Source organism: Oncorhynchus masou, chromosome 30, assembly GCF_036934945.1.
Source record: "Oncorhynchus masou masou isolate Uvic2021 chromosome 30, UVic_Omas_1.1, whole genome shotgun sequence".
Lineage (NCBI taxonomy): Eukaryota > Metazoa > Chordata > Actinopteri > Salmoniformes > Salmonidae > Oncorhynchus > Oncorhynchus masou.
Window position 1 is genome coordinate 23,362,333 of NC_088241.1, and position 24,441 is coordinate 23,386,773.

Below are 24,441 nucleotides of genomic sequence, written 5' to 3' on the forward strand. Positions count from 1 at the left end.
TGCTCTTGCTTGAGTTGCTCAACCGTCATTTATAAAGACATCATTGATGGGAAGTGAAAGGACATTTGAAATGCCTTTGGTTTTCATTGATGTATGTGAAGAGGGAATACAGTGTTTTGATTTAGTATTTATAAAGAACATGATAGACATGATACTGACTGTGGCCTACCTGTTAAAAGGAGCAGAGAATGTACCCTCGTTACTCGATTAGAAAACAATCGAGTGCTCACGTGAACCTCAATTTGAGTTAAACTAAAAACAGTCGTCATAAAAGAAAAGGGGTGGATGACAACAATAAACGTGTAAAGTTGTATATTGTTGACTAAATTTACCACACATGTATGCTGAATAGATAAAATGTCAAATTAAATCTACAATTCACAATTTTGCTCTATATACGATACATTATAAGTGAATCATTTATTTTCCTAAGTCTTTAAATTCCCCCTCTTTTTGTAGAATGGTACGGCCGGCAATTGTGACGTATTGGAAATTCAGTGGATAGTCACTGCAGTTGGGTCGTTTGCTGTTTGGGCAAACCGTTGTTGTGGATAGAGGGGAACGGAAAGATAAAGTCGGCTACAGCATTTTTAGAAGATATTTATCTACTGTACATCTTCATTGTCTATTTTGCTCAGGCACCATGGCGTGTGGAGCTACGTTAAAGCGCTCGATGGAGTTTGAGGCCCTACTCAGTCCTCAGTCTCCTAAGCGTAGAAGGTGCAATGCACTACCGGGGGCTCCAAGCACCCCGTCCCCTCAAAGGTGCAACCTCCGTCCGCCAGTTGACTGCCCATCGCACTCGATGTCTCCCCCGACTATGGGAGGAGAACACAGGCTAACTCCAGGTAAGAAATGCCCAAAAGTTAGATTTAGCTGTATTTCAAGGGAATGACATGGGGGAGGGGGTTAGGGTGGAATGGAATGGAATGGGTGTTTCGCGAGAATGGGGGTTGGTTTATAAGAAGCTAATGTTAGCTAACGTTAACTTAGCTGGTTAGGTTCCTACAGTAACTAGCCTAACATTTGCTCGGTAATTAAACGCAGTCAGATAGGTAACATACCATTATAGCGGGCTAACTAGTTAGCCGTTGACTAATATATTACTTTATTTTAATTGCCTGGCATGTTAGCTAGCTAGCACCGTTATCTATGACACAAAGCAAAAAAATGCATGTTTCGGCGTCAGCTTGCGAAGATAGCTAACCTGGCTAGCTGCATAACAACCCTAACCCAGCTAGCTAACGTAATGCTTTCTTTGCATGGTCTACAATCCATGATTGGTCTCGTGTGACTAAATTAAAACATGCGAAGTTAGCAATGACCAGTTGAGTTTGCCTAGCTAGGTACTTAGTGCTGTACATCTAACCCACTTTATTCCATGAACAGACTTTTATATAGTAGAACGCTGCATTGAAACGTCCAAGATTTCTTGTTTAGAAGTGTGGGGGTAGTTGTTATTATTTTTGTTATACCTTCTCTGTTTTCCCTGGGCTGAGAGTTCATTGTTCTAACGCTTTATGCTCCCACCCGCTTGAGAATTTTATCTATCCCCTGTGAGAGTTGAGCGAGTGTGGGGGACTGCAGGGTTGGCAAGATAATTACCTGGATATCTCGACTGCAATCCAACAAAGCTCATTGAATTTGCCGTCACCGGAGTAGAGGCGAGCTATTTGACAGCATCTAATCTTCACAGTTGTCCAAACCATAATTAAAATCCTGCTCCCACTTGGCACAATTTGATGTTATTTCTTTGAGATTTGTGTATAATATTTTAACTGGAGGATTACAATGTAAGGTGGGGGCTGGTCTTTCACTTTTTTTGAACCCCTTGTTAATTTCATGCAGATTTTTTTTTTTTTATTTTGGTGCACCACAGTAAATCCTTTTAAATTCAAACCCTGCAACCTACTGCAATGGACTGGCAGCTCCTGTCACATAATTTCAATGACTCAAATCGAATTTTTACCTTTATTTAACTAGGCAAGTCAGTTAAGAACAAATTCTTATTTTCAATGACGGCCTAGGAACTGTTAAGAGGCAGAATGACAGCTCGGGGGTTTGAACTTGCAACCTTCCGGTTACTAGTCCAATGCTCTAACCACTAGGCTACCCTACCGCCCGACTAAAGGTGTATGATGGACTGCCTCCTGGGCCAGAGTTTGTATGGACTGGGCACTCCAGGTCATTTTGTTTTTGAGGCTCTCCCACCCTTATCATTAGCCAGGCCTGCGTCTTGATGTGAATGCCTCCGCTGTTGAACTGGTTAACTCCCCCCCCCCCCTCCTCCTGGTTTGTCTTTGTCTGGCCGATCTGTTTTTAAATGATTTATTTTCTAAATTGACTGCTTTTCCTTCAGCACCAAACCAAGGCAGTTAGTGGTTGCACCTTTTTACATATTTACAGGGGTGTAAATGTATTAACTATTTTGATATTTGTCATTATACCCTGATGAAGATAGCTTGTCTGTTGAAATGTTGGTTATAAAGTCATTGCGTCTGAGCTCCCAGTGTGCAGATCTCCTTTTCTACTCGCCAGCAACTCGCCTAAACAGGTGTTTTTATTTCTCTTCCAGATTGATCTCAAAATAGGTCATCTATGTGAATCGTGTAGATCTGTAAGGTTGGGTTTGACCAAGTTTGCAGACTCAGACCCATTTCGCTATAAGAGGTATAAAGTAGTGATCACACCGGGGGAAGATCTGTATCTCTCAATGTCTGCGCACAGAATGCATCTCAAAGTGTCCTATAACTAGAATATCAGAGTTAAGAGTATGATGCCAGATATGTCATATCAGAATGAGTCTTTCATCCAATATCACGTGTGGCAGCTGTGAGCAGCCAGCCACATCCCTGAACCAGCCATTAGTCTACTCAGCTGCTTTTCTTCATCTGTTATTTAGCTGGGGTGTGCAGGCAGTGCTTTATTTTGTTACATTTGTTTAATTATTGGTGCAGCTCGAATCACATCTTTTCATTTTGCCCTTGACATGCAGGCCGGTCTGACAAGGCTTCGCTCCCACGCAGCCTCAGTGTCACTGCCATAGAGGAAAAGCGGACCACAGTGACCGGCACTGAAAACCTCTGAAGTTATGCCCCATATTACCGAAGTTACCTTATCCTGCGACCAACGGTCTTGTATTGTCATGTTACCTGGCTAGCTAGCTAACAACATACCGTGGCTGTATAGACATTTGGGAGGCACAGGGGAAAAAAAGATAAATAGCATTTGATGCGTTGGATTGAGTAGAGATGTGAATGTCAGGGACAGGTTTTTGTGCATCACATGTGCCGAATGTATAGAACTGGAACAGGCATCCTGGAGGTTCGCAAACCAAATGTTATCATGATACTTCTTGGTATCGTGATGCCGGAGGGGCACAAACCCTGTGGTATCATGATACTACTTGGTATTGTGATACTAGGACCGGTATCACATCATTAGGGGTTACAGGGTAGCCTAGTGGTTAGTGTTGGACCAGTAACCGGAAGGTTGCAAGTTCAAACCCCCGAGCTGACAAGGTAAAAATCTGTCATTCTGCCCCTGAACAGGCAGTTAACCCACTGTTCCTAGGCCGTCATTGAAAATGAGAATTTGTTCTTAACTGACTTGCCTGGTTAAATAAAGGTAAAATTAAAATGTAATTTTTTAAAATTAGTACAATGCTGTTATTGTCACAACCCCACTCTGAAATCACCTTTTTGGGACCTCACCAGTTTGCATCCCTGTATTTGTCTAAAATTCCTGTCGTCAGAATATTATGTGACACTGAATTCCCATGGCTCCCAGCGTCCCACCTTTGGTCTGGTTTTAGTTTTCTTCTTGGCGCCCATCAACCTTTCAAAGGGGGTTGCACTCTCCTCTACTGTATCTAATTGAATGCCCACACAGTGAATGCCTAACATTCCCCAAGCACTTTTGTTCTCTAACGATGTTACTCCAAAATGACAATAATATCAAAAAAGATGAGCGGATATTAGAAAGTAGCTTTGAATTCGTCATCTGTCCTTGAGATATTTGTGCTTGGTCTGAACTGTGGGTTCCCAAATAGGCCATGATAGTGGTCGTGAAAGGGGAACTGTGACTGGCGACCCAGTTCTGGACAAAGCCAAACAAAGGCAGTTGACCTGGTCCTGTCTAGTCCATCGTACCAAACCAGATTGTGCAACTGACATGTAGACTAGTCCTGAGCCTGTTTTGTTTGTACAATGACTTGTTTCATAGCTACATTTTTTTTTCTCTCTTTCGAAAGGGGACATCTGTGTATCCAGGGTTTATCTGCCATTGAAATCATTGGGCGGGCTGCCTATGTCCAAACAGGGTGTATTCATTTTCTGGGTAGGGATTAACGCTTTCTGTATAAAATTAAACTGAAACCAGATATAAAGTATCTTCAAAAGATGATAGATATCTACAATCATTGAAATAAAGCTAGACAGTGGATTGAAAATTCCATAACAGTACATTTATTCATTGTATTGTGTTTGAGCAAAAGAAAACTGTATTAGCCATGGCAAAAGGCAGGAAGTTAGCTTAAAGGCTATTCTCTCTCGGCTCCATAGCAGAATGTGTAGAATCATAGGAAATTTGGTTTAAACTGAAAAAACAACTTCTCCGCTCCTTTACAAAATGTTTTCGAATTCCATGAAATTAGCTTTCGTGGAATTGCAAGAAATTGGCTTAAATGCAACACTGTCAAGAGGGGTGTCTAAAAATCTAAATCGGCTGTGCCAACGGACCCACCACATCCCCCACCTAAGCCACCTTTTGATCCAGAAAACTCTTATCCATCACAAGCTAAGTCTGATGGCACTTTTGACCCAAAAATCAGAAAAGGGTTTTGGCAGGTTCACACGCATGCAGGTTTCAACAGCTGAAGAAGCTTGTGTAACGGGCAGATGGCGGAAGAGGTGTCTTCTCTGCCTTCCTGTGTGCAATGGATTTGTCTTGCGGCTGTTTACCCTTATCACACAATCGCCTTAGCCGCTTTCCCTTGATTTACTGTGTTTTCTTTCACCACTTTAATGTTTTTTGTATGTACAGGCCAGCTATCCTCCAGCTTCATGCACACTGGCATTTTACTCAGTATCCGCCTCACTTGCTGAATTCCATACTGCATAGCAGCTGCAGAGGGGAAAGGAATGTAAGATGTTGGTGTGTCTGCAGACATTGGGCCCAGATACCTGATCTTATGCTCACCTTTACCCTGCGAGAGGCCACACTGTAGTTCTTTGCAAGCTAGCTTCTCTGCTGTGGGTTTTCCAGTGAATTCAGTTTCTGTTCAGCCCCTCACAAGCCAATCAGGTTTCCTTTGTTGTCGGTCCCAGGGCACATGGACAGGTTCTCCTCCCCCTTCAGCCCACTTGATTGGTATAATTATTAACTGATCTACGAGACTTTAATGAGGACCAGTCAACCTTTCATTCAGGATGCATTGGTGAGTATTAAAACTGTCACCTGTGATAAAGTGAAGGGTGCTATGGTAGAAGGCATCCAAAGGTTTACGTTTAGTGTCTGCTGCTGCAATCTGGTGTCACCATAGTCCAGAAATGGCAGGGAAGTTGACTGTACAATCTGCTTTCTATTTAGGGAGAGCCAAGATCTATTGAAAAAGACTACTTTAAATCTTGGAATTTTAACTAGCTCATCCATGTTTTTAAACATTTTAGTCTTTGTCCATCCAAATGTCCAGATATTTACATGCGGGAACCTGATCGATGGGAGAACCATCTAATGAATAAATGTGTAGTTCACCTGAAATGTTTTTGCAAGAATTAGAAAACAGCATATTTAGTCTTGCCCGCCTTACTTATGTCAGTATCCCTGCTGCACAAATAGCTTGTGATTTTAGTTAGGGATGTGACAAATGTTAACCGATAAAGTGCATTTGAAATATTTTATTTTAAAGTTCCACGCAAATTCACAATGTCGTGGCCAGCAACAGTTTGGGTCTCATGGTGCATTTCCTTCTCATTTAATTTTTCAAAGTATTGCCTGCCATACAGTACTTTGCTGCTGTCGCTTGCCTTTCTCTGCCATTTTTTTACAAAGTTAGCGACTATGATGTAGTGGTGGAGAGTGAATTCCTTGAGTCTTTCCATGTCGACTCCCTCTCAAATATTTTTTTATTTAACACACAATGGTGTATAGGTAGTTTGTAGAGAAGACAAATGTGAAATTCTTTAAACATAAAAGAGCAGACGGATATAAAAAGACCCAGAGTTCTAGGTAAAATAAAAAATCTGAACAAGGACACCCCCCTCACCCCTATTGCTAGGATAACGGGGCAAACACATGTTGCCCCAGGGTAGATGTAAAGATCACAGGTGAGAGTGCATTGAAATGTACAATTTCACAACCCGGAATGGTCCAAATAAGAGTGGCGAGGTTGCCAGATTTGCTCAAATTTGGGTTAATCATTGCTCAAAATATATCATGATTTCCTAAGTGTTTGCAAAATCACTGAGCCATAATTTGGTAGAGGGAACTTCCTCCTTTTTCCAAAACAAACAACAACAAAAAATCCCCAAAATTAGACAAATCTGTTGGCGTTGGGGCTTGGTTAATTTGTGTAGGGTTTCTGAGACTCCCAGGATGATCAGCAGCAGATCTGGTCAGTCAGTCTCCAGAACTTCAGAGAATCCCAAAAAGGGATGTAGGTTAGAGCATAGCGCAAAGCAGTGGAGTAGTGTACCTTCCACAGCATGACATTTATCATACATCCCCCTATATCCTATGCACCTCTAATTTTTGGAAGTGTAATCTGTAAGATCTTGGATGTCTGGAGTTAATTTAGGATGTGTGGTTATACTCCCAATATATCTTCCCAGTCTGGTACAGAAATGTCAGTGCCTAGCTCTTCCTCCCATTTTGCCTTACTGGCATCTGTAGAGGGTGCGATAACCGTTTGAAAGCGTCATATAGACGAGATATCAGTTTGCCTGAAGTGGGACAAATTGACACGGCTGTCTAACATGGAAGGTCTGTCCTTTCCAGATGTAGGAAGATGTTCTAGAACTTGGTCTCTAATCTGTAGGTATCTGAATATCACAGAAAATGTCTGTTCACATATATAGATTGGCCCAAATAGTACAAACATTGTCTGAGCATGACTCCTAATCTTTGGGAAGTTTTTTGTTTGAGAATGTATAGAACCCCGTCAGTGCTATTGTTTTGGATAGTTCTCCAATCTCTGCATCAGACTGAAAATCGATAAGCTCAAGTTGCAGGTCAGTGGGAACGTTATCCACGTTGAAGGTGAAAGAGGAAACCAACAGCATGTCATTTTCCAACATTTTGAAATCCTCAATGATGAACTCACCGTTCAAAGCACGAGGCAGCAATGTGTAATTCTCCCGCTGGTCATCTGATAGGGAACGGACTAGTAGTGTCGGAAGGTGGGTGAAATTGTTGGCTTCAACTTGGAGGAGTAATTCTTCCCCTGAAGGCTTTGACAAGGCTGTACATCTGAAGTGCAAAAATACCTTTCCCTTGTAGTTTTTGGAATTTAGTTCATTCATGAGTGCCATGATGTCCACAGTGAAGGCAAAATCAGCCAACCATTATTTATCTTGCTGTTGAGGGAAATCCACATTTTTCTTACATTTGCAGAAACTCAGAAATCTGACTTCAGGTCCCACACCCTTTTAAGCACCTTCCCCAAACTCAGCCGTTTCGCGTTTGTGTGGTAGAGATCTGCATGACCCGACTCGTTCTTCGAACAGTGAGACAAACTACCTGTGGTTCAAAGATTTTGAGCTTATGAAGTTTACCACTTTAGTGGCTATCCACACCATGGATCATTTTTCAGAACACATTTACAGAGCACCTCCTGAAGAATAGTGCAATGCAGGAAAATAATTTTCTCATCTGGGTTCAGCTCAGCTACTTGATCTTGGTTCCTTTCCAAAGGGCCAATGTTTTTTTCCCTGTCAAATTTGGGCACCCATCAGTAGTCACACTGCATAACTTTTCAAAACTCAGTCCCTGCTTTGCCACACACTTATTAAACCCCTCCAATAAATCTTTCCCTGTGGTTGTGCTCTTCATTGACTGCACGGAAGCAAGCTCCTCTGTAATTTCCAAGTCTGGGGTTATGCCTCGTAAGAATATCAACAACTGCGCCGTCTTGACGGGAACATTTTCAAACCGCTCGTCAGGGCAAAGTATTGCTGCAGTCAATTAAACAACCTTGAATGAATTTGCCCTCGGCGAATGGCTTGCGATGTGTAGCAATTAGTTGTGGGACAGTACATAGCTAGCTCTCGCAATTCTGTCGTTTTGCTGAATGCAGTTGTGAAAAGTCCTTGCTGCTTTTGCAACTGAAAGCAAGTCTTTCGACGCACTTGCCCTCTGCTCAGACATTCCTATATTTCTCTGCGTGCTTCGTCTGAACGTCTCGGGACAAGTTGTAGTCTTTCAAGACAGTGATCTCTTTGCACACAGCTTTCACTGATATCTCAATAAATAAATATTTCAATGTCCACTCTTGCTGGAACACCCTATATTCATTGTCTAATTTTCTTAGAAACAAATAGTAGCTAGCTAGAAATTTGATGTGTCGGTCTGTCCTCATGCAGTTAATTATACGTGCCTTCAAAATAAATGTCCCACCAGCGGTGGGAGTTACTTCATTACACAAAGGTGAGTATTCATTGGACTTTTATTTTAAATAACTAATACGTTTTTCAAAACTTTACTATTGCAAATTCTTTGCTCTGAGCATGATTCTGCAGGCAGTACTGAACCAGGTTGCGGGCAGTATTGAACCAGGTTGCGGGCCACATACGCCCTTAACTTCTTGTGACTCTCAAACCAGGATCCGGGAGCGTAATCATAGCCTCAAACTAATTAGCATAACGCAGCGGACATAAATCTTCCTATTCATGAAAATCACAAATGAAATATATTGAGAGACAGCTTAGAATTTTGTTAATCACACGGTCATCTCAGATTTTCAAAATATGCTTTACAGCCAACGCTAGACAAGCATTTGTGTAAGTTTATCATGGCATAATGCTATGCTAGGCTCTGCTACCAGCAGGCAACATTGTCACGAAAATAAGAAAAGCAATCAAATTAAATCATTTACCTTTGAAGAACTTCGGATGTTTTCACTCAGACTCCCAGTTAAATAGCAAGTGTTCCTTTTTTCCAAAAATATTATTTTGTGGGCGAAATAGCTCCGTTTGTTCTTCACGTTTGGCTGAGAAATCGACAGCAAAATGCAGTCACGACAACGCCAAACTTTTTCCCAAATTAGCTCCATAATATCGACAAACATGGCAAACGTTGTTTAGAATCAATCCTCAATGTGTTTTTCACATATCTATTCGATAAAATATCCACCGGGACAATTGGTTTCTCATAAGAAGCAATTGGAAAAATGGCTACTTGTGTACTTTACGCAAGATTTTCTGCGGGAGCCATCATGTGACCACATGCTCAATGTGGTCCCTTAAGACTATTCTTAAAACATAAATGCGTAAAAAGACATCACAATGCTGTAGACAACTTGGGGAATACGTAGAAAGCGTAAGCTCATTCGTAGCCCATTCACAGCCATATAAGGAGTCATTGGCATGAAGCGGTTTCAAAAAATGCGCACTTCCTGATTGGATTTATATCTGGGTTTGAGCCTGTAACATCAGTTCTGTTGCACTCACAGACAATATCTTTGCAGTTTGGAAACATCAGTGTTTTCTATCCAAAGCTGTCAATTATATGCATAGTCGAGCACCTTGTCGTGACAAAATATCTTATTTATAACGGGAACGTTTTTTATCCAAAAATGAAAATACTGCCCCTAGAGCCGCAAAAGGTTTTAATTTGATTCCAGATATGGACAATATGATTACTATAAAGTGACATCTCCAACTTAATGGGACATGATCACACCACCAATAAAGGGGTGGCAATCGTCTGGCTCCATACTAAGCGAGCAGCCATAACGTGACAGCGCGGCCCAATAGTAAAATATACAATTTGGGAGAGCCAGTCCTCCCATCTTGGACTTATAAAGGTTTTTCTTTTTTACCTATCCACTTTTAAAATACTTTAAAAAAAATATATTATTGATTTATAGTTGAGTCTTGTTATTTATGAAATCACTTAGATATCAGTACTGGGATGTTCTGGAATAGGTAAAGCATTTGCCGGAGGAAGACCATATTGAGGGCATTCATTCATTCTTCTGAGCAGTGAAATTGGGAGTTCTCTAAAATGTGTATGTTTGCCTTGAGTTTTCATCAGAGGGGGGGGGGATTTATCTTCAAATAGTGTGTTTTGGTAACTACAATTCCTAGATGGGAAATATTTTCAGCGCACAACCCTGCCTTGTTCCTCTAAAGGTTAAATTGGGGACACTGATTGGTTAGTGGGTATTCCTGCACATGGGTATGTGTATATCCAGTGGGGCAAAAAAGTATTTAGTCAGCCACCAACTGTGCAAGTTCTCCCACTTAAAAAGATGAGGCTGGTAATTTTCATCGTAGGTACACTTCAACTATGACAGACAAAATGAGGGGGGGGAATCCAGAAAATCACATTGTAGGATTTTGTATGGATTTATTTGCAAATTATGGTGGAAAATAAGTATTTGGTCAATAGCAAAAGTTTATCTCAATACTTTTTTATATACCCTTTGTTGGCAATGACAGAGGTCAAACATTTTCTGTAAGTCTTCACAAGGTTTTCACACACTGTTGTTGGTATTTTTGGCCCATTCCTCCATGCAGATCTCCTCTAGAGCAGTGATGTTTTGAGGCTGTTGCTGGGCAACACAGACTTTCAACTCCCTCAAATGTTTCTATGGGGTTGAGATCTGGAGATTGGCTAGGCCACCTTGAAATGCCAGGACGGGCGTTGTGTTTGGGAAATGCTGAAAGACCCAACCACGTTTCATCTAGAGGCATGGTGGTAAGGCACGTAAACCGAAGATCATGGGTTCAAGTCCAATCCGTGGATTTCTGATTCCATGTGGACTTTTGAAAAATCATGGATCATTTGTCATGCCACTTTACATGAAAGATTCCCCAACTTATCTTTGTGTCCACGTAGAGCATTCATCTTCAATGCCCCAGCCGACTTGTAAGTCACTTTGGACAAAAGCGTCTGCTAAATGGGATATATTAATCTTCAATGCCCTTGCTGATGGAAGGAGGTTTTCACTCAAAATCTGACGATACATGGCCCCATTCATTCTTTCCTTTACACGGATCAGTCGTCCTGGTCCCTTTGCAGAAAAACAGCCCCAAAGCATGTTTCCACCCCCATGCTTCACAGTAGGTATGGTGTTCTTTGGATGCAACTCAGCATTCTTTGTCCTCCAAACACGACGAGTTGAGTTTTTACCAAAAAGTTATATTTTGGAAGGGGGAAGGTGGACTACGTTTTCCAAACTTGCTCCTATTGAATACAGATCGCTCCGTGATCAATTTGATCGTTTATTAACGTTTACTAATACCTAAAGTTGGATTACAGAAGTAGTTTGAAGTGTTTTGTCAAAGTTTATAGGCAACTTTTTTAATTTAAAAAAATAACGTTGCGTTTAGAAACTGTTTTTCCTGGATCACAGTCTTCATAAATGGACATTTTGGGTATACAAGGAAGGATTTAATTGAAAAAAAAAACGAGATTGTGATGTTTATGGGACATATAGGAGTGCCAACAAAGAAGCTCGTCAAAGGTAATGAATGTTTTATATTTTATTTCTGCGTTTTGTGTAGCGCCGGCTACGCTAATTATTTTGTTTACGTCCCCTTCAGGTATTTCGGGGTGTTGCATGCTATCAGATAATAGCTTCTCATGCTTTCGCCGAAAAGCATTTTAAAAATCTGACTTGTTGGCAAAATTCACAATGAGTGTAGCTTGAATTGAGTACCCTGCATGTGTGTTTTAATGAACGTTTGAGTTTTAACGAGTGCTATTAGCATTTGGCGTAGCGCATTTGCATTTATTGTTGGCAAGGTGGGACGCTAGCGCGTCGGGTTGCCCAGAGAGGTTAAGCAGGGGGACACGTTTGGCACTGCAGGATTTGAGACCCTGGCGGTGTAGTGTGTTACTGATGGTAGGCTTTGTTACTTTGGTCCCAGCTCTCTGCAGGTCATTCACTAGGTCCCCCCGTGTGGCTCTGGGATTTTTGCTCACCGTTCTTGGGATCATTTGGACCCCACGGGGTGAGATCTTGCGTGGTGCCCCAGATCGAGGGAGATTATCAGTGGTCTTGTATGTCTTCCATTTACTAATAATTGCTCCCACAGTTGATTTCTTCAAACCAAGCTGCTTATCTATTGCAGATTCAGTCTTCCCAGCCTGGTGCAGGTCTACATTTTTGTTTCCGGTGTCCTTTGACAGCTCTTTGGTCTTGGCCATAGTTGAGTTTGGAGTGTGATTGTTTGAGGTTGTGGACAGGTGCCATTAATTAATACAGGTAATGAGTGGAGGACAGAGGAGCCTCTTAAAGATGAAGTTACAGGTCAGTGAGAGCCAGAAATCTTGCTTGTTTGTAGGTGAAATACGTATTTTCCACCATAATTTGCAAATAAATTCATTTTTTTAAATTTTTTTCTCATTTTGTTTGTCATAGTTGAAGTGTACCTATGATGAAAATTACAGGCCTCATCTTAAGTGAGAGAACTTCCACAATTGGTGGCTGACTAAATACTTTTTGCCCCACTGTAGCTGCTGGATCCATTTTATGAACCCGTCTCCAATATTACATTTCTGTAGAACCACTCTACTTGGTCTAAGGCTTTGCCAGCATCGAGATTTAACGGCAAGGTCATCGTTGGGTAACCTGAGAAATAAAATGTCGAAGAGGCGCCTGAGATTGAGGAATGAGTTTCTGTTGGGATAATGCCGGTCTGGTCCGACTGGACCAAGTTGCCCACTAAAGTGCTAAGCATTTTAGACAGTTTTTGCAAAGATCTTCTGGTCTGTATTGGACTGTATGACCCTACTTCCAGAGCTTTCCCTTTCGTGTATAACTGTAAAAACTGCCTAATTCAAAGTAGGTGGGAGAGCTCCATCGTCTTTGGCCTGAACTATCAGTTTGTGCAGGCAGGGAGAGAATGTTGTTGAATGTTTTATAGAATCCATCTGGGCCCGGGGTCTTATCACTCTTCAGATATTTAATTGTTTCTCAGATTTCCTTATTCTGGAAGTTAGAATCTTCCTGGTTCAGAGCAGGGAGATTAAGTCTTCCAAAAAGTTGTGCATGGTTAAAGGGTTAATACCGGCTTTAGATGGGAATCTGTCATTGATGTCCTTGGGAGAAGAGCGTAATTTCCCTAGTTATACATTTAACTTTGAATCATTGTCATTCTGTATTTCAAAGTTGTCTGGCCAGTGACTTGTATGGTTTGTCACCGAACTCAAAATATTTTATTTTTGTATAGAGGAAAGATCAAACAATTTTTATATGAACCAGATTTGTATATTCTAAAGCATATAATAAAAAAGTTTTGTTTCTCCATAGATGGATGACTATTGTCCCTGTCCAGTAAGTCGACTCCCATTTCTCAGTATCAAGATTTGGAATCGACTCCTAAGATTCAGTGTTTTTGGAATGGAGGGGACTGATTTAGTTGCCGTACTGAACACACAACTCTTTCCTATCGAGGGACACAGTATAGGCAGGTCGGCCACTATGCAGCCAGTCAGAACTGTGCACTAGGCCCATCTATTGGCACTCAAAAGCTGCATCTTGCATTTCTTGGCTCGCAACTTCAGTCAAGTCGGACCTATCATCAATGAATAGGCTAGAATATTCTATAAACAGACTGAACACATTCACATCCCTACTTGTAATACATGTGCTATATTGTCATGACAGATGGCATCAGCTCAGATGTCTTCAGTGGGTAACTTAGTTGATTTGGATCTACGTCCAGAATTTCTTAAGATTACATTCCAGGTTCTTACCTTAATGGGCAATAAATTAAACTGGTTTGTTTTTGAAGAAACTGCAACCTGACCTACTTTTGTGCTAATGTTCAACACAGTGTTAGCCTAGTACTTCTCGCCAGAATTTTCCTTCAATTCATTATACCTTAACTTCAGTTGGTAAACCCTGTGGCCAGTTGCCACCCATCGTCATGCTCTAGTAGCAACCAATTATGTCTATACTTTAAGAGGGTCTTTGCTACATCAACTTGGCCTGACTCACAATACAGCCTTCTTCCTGGTGGTTTTGGAGTCCGTAAGTCCCCCCACTATACTTCAGCATTGGAGGGTGAAATGAGTCAGACGGCCTGTTTCTCCTCTTCACCGCCACCCGTCGTCCCCACGTACAACTTATCTGGCCTATCTCTTGCCTTGTACACTGTTTTTGTTTGTTCTCTCCCTGAGCTTTTTAGCTGAGGCTTTTCCCTCTCGCAGGAAGTCTGTGATTGATTGCTTTGGCCTGGCTGTGGCAGGGTCATTGTTGCTAGGCAACACCCCAAGATCGGTATTCTGGTGGTTGGCGGTGACTGGCGGTAGGGGAGGGAGTTCACTTGTCACTCAAAAGGTTACCCTGGAGCTCTGAGATCATTCAGCACAGCACACCCAGGTGCAGATATACCCTGGTTCGGAAAAGGATGTCTCTTGTCAACTTAATGCATTTGATCAAATCAGGGGTGAAAGTAAAACGGTCCAGTATGGTGTCCCAGCCAAATAAATAGCGGAGGTACGCCATACTTGTGTAACATGATCAGCATATCACAATAATTGAAACAAAACGGAATAAACTAGGCTTTTTACACCCTTATTTGTCATTAGCCAACTATGTCACAGGCATGAAAAATTAGCAAATGGACTTGAAAATGGGTAGTATAGCTTTTGCTCCAAAAATGCAATGTGGTTCGATGAGAATACTGACATTTTGCCAAGGCAGAGATGAATGGCCGATGTGTGTGGACAGCAGTGGATGCATGAATTCTGGCCTAATGACAATCGACAAAATGTCATTGCACTTGGTGTATTGTCTAACTGGTGTCTATTTCCTTTCAATAGTTTTTGGATGCTGGAAATATGTTGCAAGTAGATGAATGTGTGTGTGTGGGTTGCACATTTTGGGGAATATTCAAAGATGGAAACTTTCCATGGGAATTAATGGAAATGTATGCAAATTATTACCATTTTAAATGTGATTTTTGCATTGGATATATTTACCATATATGGAGACAAACATTTTACCTTATAAGTAGACATAATTGCAAATGATTAAATCCTTCCAATAGGGAAAAAAACTATTTAGTTACGAATTGAACTTTAAATTAAATTGTTGACTCTTCACATGGGATGATTTTCCTGAAAAACAAAAAGGGAATATTGAATGACCCATCGCATTTCCCAAAAATGTTTTCAACATACATTTGAGAAACATCTGTGAAATGATAACCAAAGCTTGTGTTTCTAGACTGTCTTACTCTCAGGCTTCCATGTCTTCTCCTTGGACCTCCTCAATGTCCACCTCTTGAACATCAGACTCTGAAGCCTTATCTTCACTGTCATTTTCCAACCTTGTTGAGAATGGCTTGTTGTCAGGCTTAAAAAGCCTCAAATTTGCCTGTATGGCCACCAATTTTTCAATCCTTGTATTGGTCAGACTGTTGAGTGCTTTGGTGTGTGTTCAAACAAGGACAGCACTCTGAGGCGGCTGATGTTGGTGGTATTTGGAGGATGATAATGGCAACCTGGGAAAGAGCCTCCGATCCACAAAGTTGATGAGATATGTTGGCATGACTGCCATATTGCATCTCCACCCCAAAGCCCTTGCTTGGAAGTGTATTTTGCTAGACTGCCAAGAACCTTGCCATTATCCAGGCCAAGGTGGTGAGACACTGTAGTGATGACACCATAGGCCTTGTTGAGCTCTGCACCAGGCAGGATGCTCTTGCCAGCATACTTGGGGTCCAACATGTACACTGCTGCGTGTATGGGATTCAGGCAGAATCCTAGTCTTCACGCTTTTTGATGTATTTCAGAACTGCAGTTTCCTCTGCTTAGAGCAGCAGTGAAAGCAGTATGTAATTCTTCTCTTACATCTGCAAGCAGAGTCTGAACATCAGAAAGGATGGCATTGTCTCCCTCAATCTGTGCAATGGCTACTGCTATAGATTTCAGGCTGCTTACCACTCTCTCCCAAAATACATCATCCAGGAGGATCCTCTTGATGGGGCTGTCCATATTGGCAGACTGTGATATGACTATTTCTTGGAGAGACTTCTTCCCCTCAAGGAGACTGTCAAACATGACAACACCACCCCAATGGGTGTTGCTGAGCAGCTTCAATGTGGTGCTCTTATTCTTCTCACTTTGTGCTTTGTGAGGTAGATTGCTGCTATAACTTGATGACCCTTCACATACCTAACCATTTCCTTGGTTCTATTGTAGAGTGTATCCATTGTTTTTAGTGCCATAATATCCTTGAGGAGCAGATGCAATGCATGAGCATTACAGCCAATGGCTGGGTAGACCAAGCAGCCTTCACGTTCGCAGCATTGTTGTCACCAGTGCAAATACCTTCTGTGGTCCAAGGTCATTGACTGCCTTCAGCTCATCTGCAATGTAGAGACCGGTGTGTCTATCCCTTGTCTGTGCTCATGTAGAATACTAGTTGAGGGTTGGAGATGTAGTTAATTATTCCTTGCCTACAAACATTTGACCAGCCATCAGATTGCAATAGTCTGCTTTCTCAATGATTTGCTTGACCTTCACTTGACCTCTGCATCCAGCAAATGAGTAGACAGCATGTCTGGTTGGAGGGGTGTATGCTGAGCGCAGAACAGAAATCTCTTCCAGCAAACTTTTTTTTAATGAATTTAATTCAAATTCCCGGGCCTAACTTCCCATGGAAATTTACCGGAACGTTTATGACCCTTTGCAACCCTTATAGCTTAGTAAAGGAGCCCTTTTTTAAAGTGGTTTGTTTGACAATCAGATGCAAATATCATGACTTGTTTATGCTACATTAAAGGTAATGCATTTCAAAACTTAAATGATAAATCTTTTACGACGAGGCCCACAGAGATCTGATTAGAATTACATTTTCCCTATTAATTCAATTATTTTATTTAATGCACACATAGGAAGTCCCGTACCGGGATGAAATGAAATCTACTTTCACCCCTGTATCAAATGGAGTGTTTCAAAATGTAGCCTACAGGAATTGAGATGCCGGTGACTTTTGCGGTCATGGCACTGACATAAAGAACCAAACCTTTTGACAACTTCATTTTAATGAGTGATTTATAACTTGGGCTTAAGCCTCATTGTAGGTAAGCTATTTAGATAAACAACGTGATGCTCAAGCTAATAGCTCATTGCACCAATCTATTTGGGGTAGCATTTGCAGACAATCTCACACAGTGGCCTTTCAACGAGTACGTTCATGCAGCATCGTGAAACATTTTTGTCATGCCTCCAAACAACTGTTCAAAGGGGACTCAAGCCCCTTTCATATACTCCTGTCTCTGGGGTAAGTACAGCTTTTATTAAGTTAACATTTAGCAGTGGCTAAATAAACACTGCTTGTCAGATTCTCGCTGCATTGTTAACACAGGAAGGCTTCAGCTCATCAACTCCCTTGCTGGTCCTGTCCTGCTCTTCTTGTGGTTGTGTACTCTGCAAATTTGAAGCCTCCAGCTTGATAATACATGGCCGGCCAGTCAGTCACGTCTAGCTACCTCCCTCTCGAAATGGCATCTGAGAAAAGCTGGTTTACAGTTTGTCTTGCCTAGATTCCGATCTCTCCTTGCCTCAGAGCGCATTGGACGCAAATATTCAATATGTCTCTCCCCTCAGACTACTACTTACAATGCATTTTGAGGAGGTGAAGAAATATGAATTGAGAATGCTGGCTTGCTTCTCCCTCAGAACAGCTCACAGAGACATGCATGTTTGCTCTTAACTTGATATGGCTGCTGCTCTCTCAACCCAAGATAGGTGAGGTAGGCCTCCCTAGACGGGCCCTTCGCCCTTTGAGGTGGAATAAGGATGTTACGTCACACTCTGGTTATCAACACTGGTCACGGGAACGGCATAGCCTAAACATGTTTTTTTCTTGTTTTCGTTCCTAATATATCTTTGAACTTTACACCCAATCTGTGAAATTTCAGTTCAGCACCAGGTTGATAAGGTTTAGTTTTGTCTTGTATGTTGGCTAATGTTCTTAGCCTAGTCAAAACCCTATGCAAATGAGGTGCCAGATCTTAGTGGATCTGATTTGAAATGGTTTCCAGTGGGATATGGACTAGCCAAGAAAAGTCTTCACTGATTAGGGGCTACCTACTTCCTCCAGGGTTGTTTGCTGAATACTGGAATTGGCCCTGAAGTTAAGTCAAGGCTTTAGTTGTAGTCTCACTGCTTAGGCTGGGTTTCCACCACAGCCTGAGCACATGTAAGGCCTAGCTCTGTCCAGATCTCTAGGCTCGTCCCTAGGCTAATTCAACCTAGCTACCTTTTTCTGCTGAAGACTGGATGTGGGAACTCCACTGTGGTGTTTTTCCTTTACGCCTGCTATGTTAGATTACCTCATCCCAAATGGCACTCTAATCCCTTCATAGCGTAGTGTCCTACCTTTTGACCGGAACCTTTTGATCAGAACCCTACATGGAGAGTAGGGTGCCATAGGGACGTAGCCTGGCTGAGGCCCAGCTATGCAGTGATCAAAGACCTTGGAGTATGAAATCCAACCCAATTTCTCTGGAAAGGAGGCTGTAGCATGGCAGGCCGGTGCCCTGTTTCATGCTCCTTCCTGCCCTCTATTGCAGTTAGATGTCACCAAGATCTATTTAAATGAATCACTGCTTTGTGCTTGTTGCTCCTGCTTGTCAACAAAGGTCTCCAGCTTTAGCACCACTGCCAAGTAGACCTGTGCATCAAATATTAGAGTAGTTTTCTTGCTGTGTTATTGCCGGACATGCAGGTACAAGATAAGCGGTCTACTATTTTTGTCTTGGCTTATTTAGCCTCTCAGACATGAAGACCTGTTTAGCCTGACTGTCTCCTAGTCAACTATGGGTTTGTCACAATTCCTGAAAGATTTGAAGGAAGTGAAACTGAAACTGACTCCTTTGCCCTTTCTTGCCAGTCACGGGATCTGAAGGGGTGGATTATTTTTGAGGAAGTGTGCTGTGGGGGTTGACACAGCTGGTGTATTTGTCGCTGATGTTAGTCTCACCCAGCTTTAAAGCGCTCCTTCCTGTTAGTGCATTTTGTTTTGAAAACCACATCAGCTGAACACTGCAGTTCACAGGATGTGTGCATAGCTGTGGGCCTTCATTTAGGCTTGAGGGAAAACATTCTGCTCTCATTGAACACTACGCCAACTAGGCCTATAGCATGATTGTAGCTTGTAGTAATCAACAACATGCAATTTTGGAACACATTGTCATTCTCAGAAGCTGAATGTTTCTAGCTTTCTGACATGGCTGGTTTGCTATGATCAAAGACCATCTAAAATAAACCGGTCACCTCTTATGTTTGTGCTTTCAAGGCAGGCTGTGGCTTGTCTTCTAAAATTAACTAGACGGGCACCATTTTCATATTGGTGGTCCCGGCATTATTTGTCCTGTGTGCTGGTTGTTCACGGCCCTGTTTATGACTGTGTCCCCTGTGTTCTGTCCCCTCTACAGAGCAGATCTTCCAGAACATCCGTCAGGAGTACAGCCGCTACCAGAGGCGACGGCAGCTGGAGGGTGCCTTCAACCAGAGTGAGGCTGCCTGTAGCTCCGCCGATGCCCCCAGTTCCGCCCTCACCGCCCCCAGCTCCCCGCCAGGTGAGACCCTGTGAGAGAGAGAGGGGGGGGGGAGAGAGAGAGAGAAACAACTGAGTCCCCTGCCAAACCCCATCACCACTCATATGGTGTTTAGTGTGAGCACGCAGCGGTAATCCAAACCCCAAAAATTTCAGCCACAGACGTTACATAATGATGCTTGGAGTCGGTATACGTTTTTATAGATGCCATTGGCTCAAGTCGGTGCCCTCTTCTTTTTGATGTCTCCAAACACATAGACAATTAAATGTTTTTTTTTTTTATTAACTTTTAACTAGGCAAGTCGGTTAAGAACAAATTCTTATTTACGGTGACTGCCTACTCCGGGCAAATCCTCCCGTAACTTGAACGACGCTGGGTAAATTGTGCGCCGCTCTATGGGACTCCCGATCACGGCCAGTTGTGATAGAGCCCGGGATCGAACCAGGATCTGCAGTGACTCCTCCTTTAGATCTCTGCATCACTCGGGAAACCATTGACTTGTATGCGATTAACTGCCACTCCGTTATAGTAATTATAGGTTTCTCTCCTAGTTTGGAGACTATTGCCTGGAATTTAGCTTATGTAAGTTTGGTCAGATTCGAAATGGGTCAAAGTACACTTAAAAGCCCAGGGTATGAATCATTCAGCCTTCCCCTGGTTCCAGCTCCAAGGTCACGAGACTTTGGCAACGGGGCCTCGTTCGTGCCATGTGACCCTCTTTGATGGAATATTAAATTCTGCGGCACACCTAATGTCCATATTAATTTATTTAGAGGTAATGACCTCCCATCTGATTCATTCTGCAAACCATCTATTTTCTGTGACAAACGTTTTTTTTATCATAATAATAATTTAGGGTTTATTTTAAATATTTTGATAGTTCCTTACTCATTATGGTTAAGTTGTTTGTACCCCTTAGGAGCGTCCCAAGAATCTGCGCAAGAAATAAGAAAATTAAGCTCTGGTATGTTTTTTTTTTACTATGTTTCTTTTGGGCTGAAGTTGCAACCACGGACACCGTCATGTTTGTTTCTATAGCAGAGGCTCTGGTATAGCTAACCCAGAGCCATGTGTATATACAAATAAAAGCCTAATCAGACTTGCCTGAGCTAATGGTTTTCACAGACTATAAGTAAAATGATACATGACGCGTGCCCCTCAAGTGATACAAATGTAACAGCCTGAGCGCACTAGACTTAAAACAAGATACAGATGCAACCAGGTGCCATTTTCATGTTTGAGACCAGCCACCTGGAAAGCTGAAACTGGGGAGTATTTCTGTCTAATAAAGCCCTCTAGTGGGTAGAAACTCAATCTGATTGGCAGGTCCTGGCTCCCCAGTAGGTGGGCCTATGCCCACCCATGGCTGAACACCTGAGTTCAAGGCACGCAACACACCGGTTGAGAACCAGTGCTCTGGGCTGCTGCTGAGTCGAAGGCGACAAATGTTTGCGCAACAATTTCTTGCTTGCCATCTATTCCTAGAGAGGACATAGGCTGATATTGCCCAGGTCAGAGTTCACTATTTAAAATCTCTTTGTCCCAGGTGCCTCGAGGAAGGACCAGCCGTCGTTCACACTGAGGCAGGTGAGCTACCTGTGCGAGCGCTTGCTCAAAGACCATGAGGAGAAGATCCGGGAGGAGTATGAACAGATCCTCAACACAAAACTTGCAGGTACAGACAGCACATTGCATATCACCATCCTTAAACCTCAGTCAAAAGGGCTTTTCACATTACTTAGCCAAACCGAGCCAGAACAAGCTGAGCTGGCATGGTTACGCATCAACTGTAGATGCTAGATCCATGCTAAAAATGTCAGCTAGCGGAGTGGTTTGGGTCAACACGATAGTGTGAAAATAGCTGTAAGTTTGTTCCTTCTGTCATAAGAAAAATCTTAAATGTTATGGCACCCTGTGTGCAATAGGAGAGGCCTATTTGCTGCTCCCCCAGAACACATTTAATGCCTTTATCTAATGTCCTGCTGATTTTGTTTAAGGGCTGCTCTTGGCAGAGATGAATTTATAGAATAGACACTACTAGCCAAGACTGCTAATATTTCTAGAATATAAATCTGCTCTGACTGGAATGATCAACTGTTTCGTTGATGTTTAGTGAAGGCTGATGCACCAAGTATTCTTTTTTTTTTTTGCTTCACATGGAGAAATGACACCAATATGTGTTGATATATATCTGGTACTTGAATCTGCACCGTCACAGTTTTGTACTAATCCAACAGCCATTTTGATCTTCTGTTACAGAACAATACGAATCTTTTGTGAAATTCACACAAGACCAGATCATGCGAAGATACGGCGCAAGGCCTGCTAGTTGTAAGTATCAGGAGTTTGTCTTCACATTCTACCATACACAATTTTGCTTCTGAAGTGTAAACAAAGCAATCCCTACAGACACAAAATAGATTTCTCTGTTCAGAATTCTAATGCATTATCTTGTCATCTCATTTCTGTCTTCATGCTGTTTTCATCCATTATTCATCCCACTGTTTCAGATGTCTCTTGAATTCCCCATTGACGAGGTACCAGCTTTTCTCACAAGATGGCTGCTCTTCTACTGCCCCTTCCTCAACTAGATTTGTGTTTTTTTTAATGCTTTTTGGGTGCCATGGTTTATCCATTTTTATTATTTTTAATTTTTTTGTCAAACTGTCTGCTGGCCAAAGTGCTAATGAATCGGACGAAAATGTAATGATTGGAGATATGCTATTGCTCTGGATTTTTGACGAAAGCAGCTCTGTCGTTCTCCCCAGTGCTGTACTGGCTTTTCTGATCCTTCTGTATTATAACCTGCCAGCACTGCCCCCTCTGCAGAAGCTGTATTACTAAAGCACCCTGGCCTCATCCAACCAGGTTCTTTTTCTTTTCCAACTCTTTACCTGAGGATGTGGAATTCTTTTGAAAATAAAATTTCTGTGATTTAAAGTGGTTTCCATCGATGACTTTTTTGTTATGCTTTGTTGAACAAACTGTTTTGGTCTTTTTTAATTATAAAGTAAATGACTAAGTTAGTATTTGGTCAAAGGAAGGTTTATTTGTGCAGTGCATGTGCTTTAAGGTTGCATAATCAGTTGAAGACCATTACAGAGCATTCGGAAGGATTTCAGACCCCTTCACTTTTTCCACATTTTATGACAGCCTTGTTCTAAAATTAGGTAAATACATTTTTTTTTACACATTTATTAAATATTAACTGACCTTATTCATACCTTTTGCAAAAGACTTGATATTGAGCTCCGGTGCATCCTGTTTCCATTGTTTCTACAACTTGGACTCCACATGTGGTAAATAAAATTGATCGAACATGATTTGGAAATGAGCACACACCTGTCTATATAAGGTCCTACAGTTGACAGTGCATGTCAGAGCAAAAACCAAGCCATGTGGTCGAAGGAATTGTCCGTAGAACTCCGAGACAGGATTGTGTCGAGGCACGGATTTTTCAGAAGGACCATATCTGCAGCACTCCACCAATCAGGCCTTTATGGTTGTGGCCAGAAGGAAACCACTCTAAAAGGCATATGACAGCCTGCTTGGAGTTTGCAAAAAGGCACCTGAAGGACTCAGACCATGAGAAACAAGATTCTCAGGTCTGATGAAACCAAAATTGAACTCTGGCCTGAATGCCAAGCGTCACGTCTGGGGGGGGGGGAACAGGCAGTACCAACACCATTCTACGGTGAAGCATGGTGGCAGCAGCTTGCTATGGGGATGTTTTTAAGCGACAGGGATGAGACGGAGTAAAGTACAAACGGCCAAAAGTTGACAAATATTCATTTTCACAACGTCTGCTGCCTCAGTGTCTTTAGATATTTTTGTCAGATGTTACACTGAGGTAAAATTACAAGCATTTTGTAAGTGTCAGGCTTTTATTGACAATTACATGAAGTTGATGCAGAGTCAATATTTGCAGTGTTGACCCTTCAAGATCTCTGCAATCTGTCCTGGCTTGCTGTCAATTAACTTCTGGGCCACATCCTGACTGATGGCAGCCCATTCTTGCATAATCAATGCTTGGAACTTGTCAGAATTTGTGGGTTTTTGCTTGTCCACCTCCCTCTTGAGGATTGACCACAAGTTCTCAATGGGATTAAGGTCTGGGAGTGTCCTGGCCATGGACCCAAAATATCAACATTTTGTTTGTTGAGCCACTTAGTTATCACTTTTGCCTTATGGCAAGGTGCTCCATCATGCTAGAAAAGGCATTGTTTGTCACCAAACTGTTTCTGGATGGTTGGGAGAAGTTGCTCTCGGAGGTGTTGGTACATTCTTTATTCATGGCTGTGTTCTTAGGCAACATTGTGAGTGAGTCCAGTCCCTTGGCTGAGAAGCAACCCACACATTAATGGTCATTTACTTTACTGTTACTTTACTTTACTGTTGGCATGACACAGGACTGATGGTAGCGCTCACCTTGTCTTCTCCGGACAAGCTTTTTTCCAGATGCCACAAACAATCAAAGGGGAAGTCATCAGAGAAAATGACTTTACCCCAGTCCTCAGCAGTCCAATCCCTGTACCTTTTACAGAATATCAGTCTGTCCCTGATGTTTTTCCTGGAGAGAAGTGGCTTTTTTTTGCTGCCCTTCTTGATACTAGGCCGTTCTCCAAAAGTCTTCACCTCACTGTGCGTGCAGATGTGCTCACACCTGCCTGCTGCCATTCCTGAGCAAGCTCTGTACTGG

The 24,441-nt window shown here is 42.2% G+C and overlaps 1 protein-coding gene across 2 annotated transcripts; it reads left to right on the forward strand.

Annotated features, from left to right (window-relative positions):
* The first annotated feature begins 494 nt into the window (after positions 1-494).
* Positions 495-22,682, forward strand: LOC135522382 (akirin-1-like). Of its 2 annotated transcripts, XM_064948573.1 has the most exons (6): positions 495-848; positions 19,620-19,763; positions 20,662-20,706; positions 21,289-21,417; positions 22,002-22,073; positions 22,253-22,682. In XM_064948573.1, the coding sequence occupies exons 1-6, from the start codon at positions 644-646 to the stop codon at positions 22,261-22,263; spliced, it is 606 nt and encodes a 201-aa protein (XP_064804645.1). In that variant the 5' UTR covers positions 495-643; the 3' UTR covers positions 22,264-22,682. The 2 variants fall into 2 exon arrangements, with proteins under 2 accessions (XP_064804645.1, XP_064804646.1); XM_064948574.1 differs by lacking the exon at positions 20,662-20,706 and having other exon boundaries at positions 498-848.
* The last annotated feature ends 1,759 nt before the right edge of the window (positions 22,683-24,441 follow it).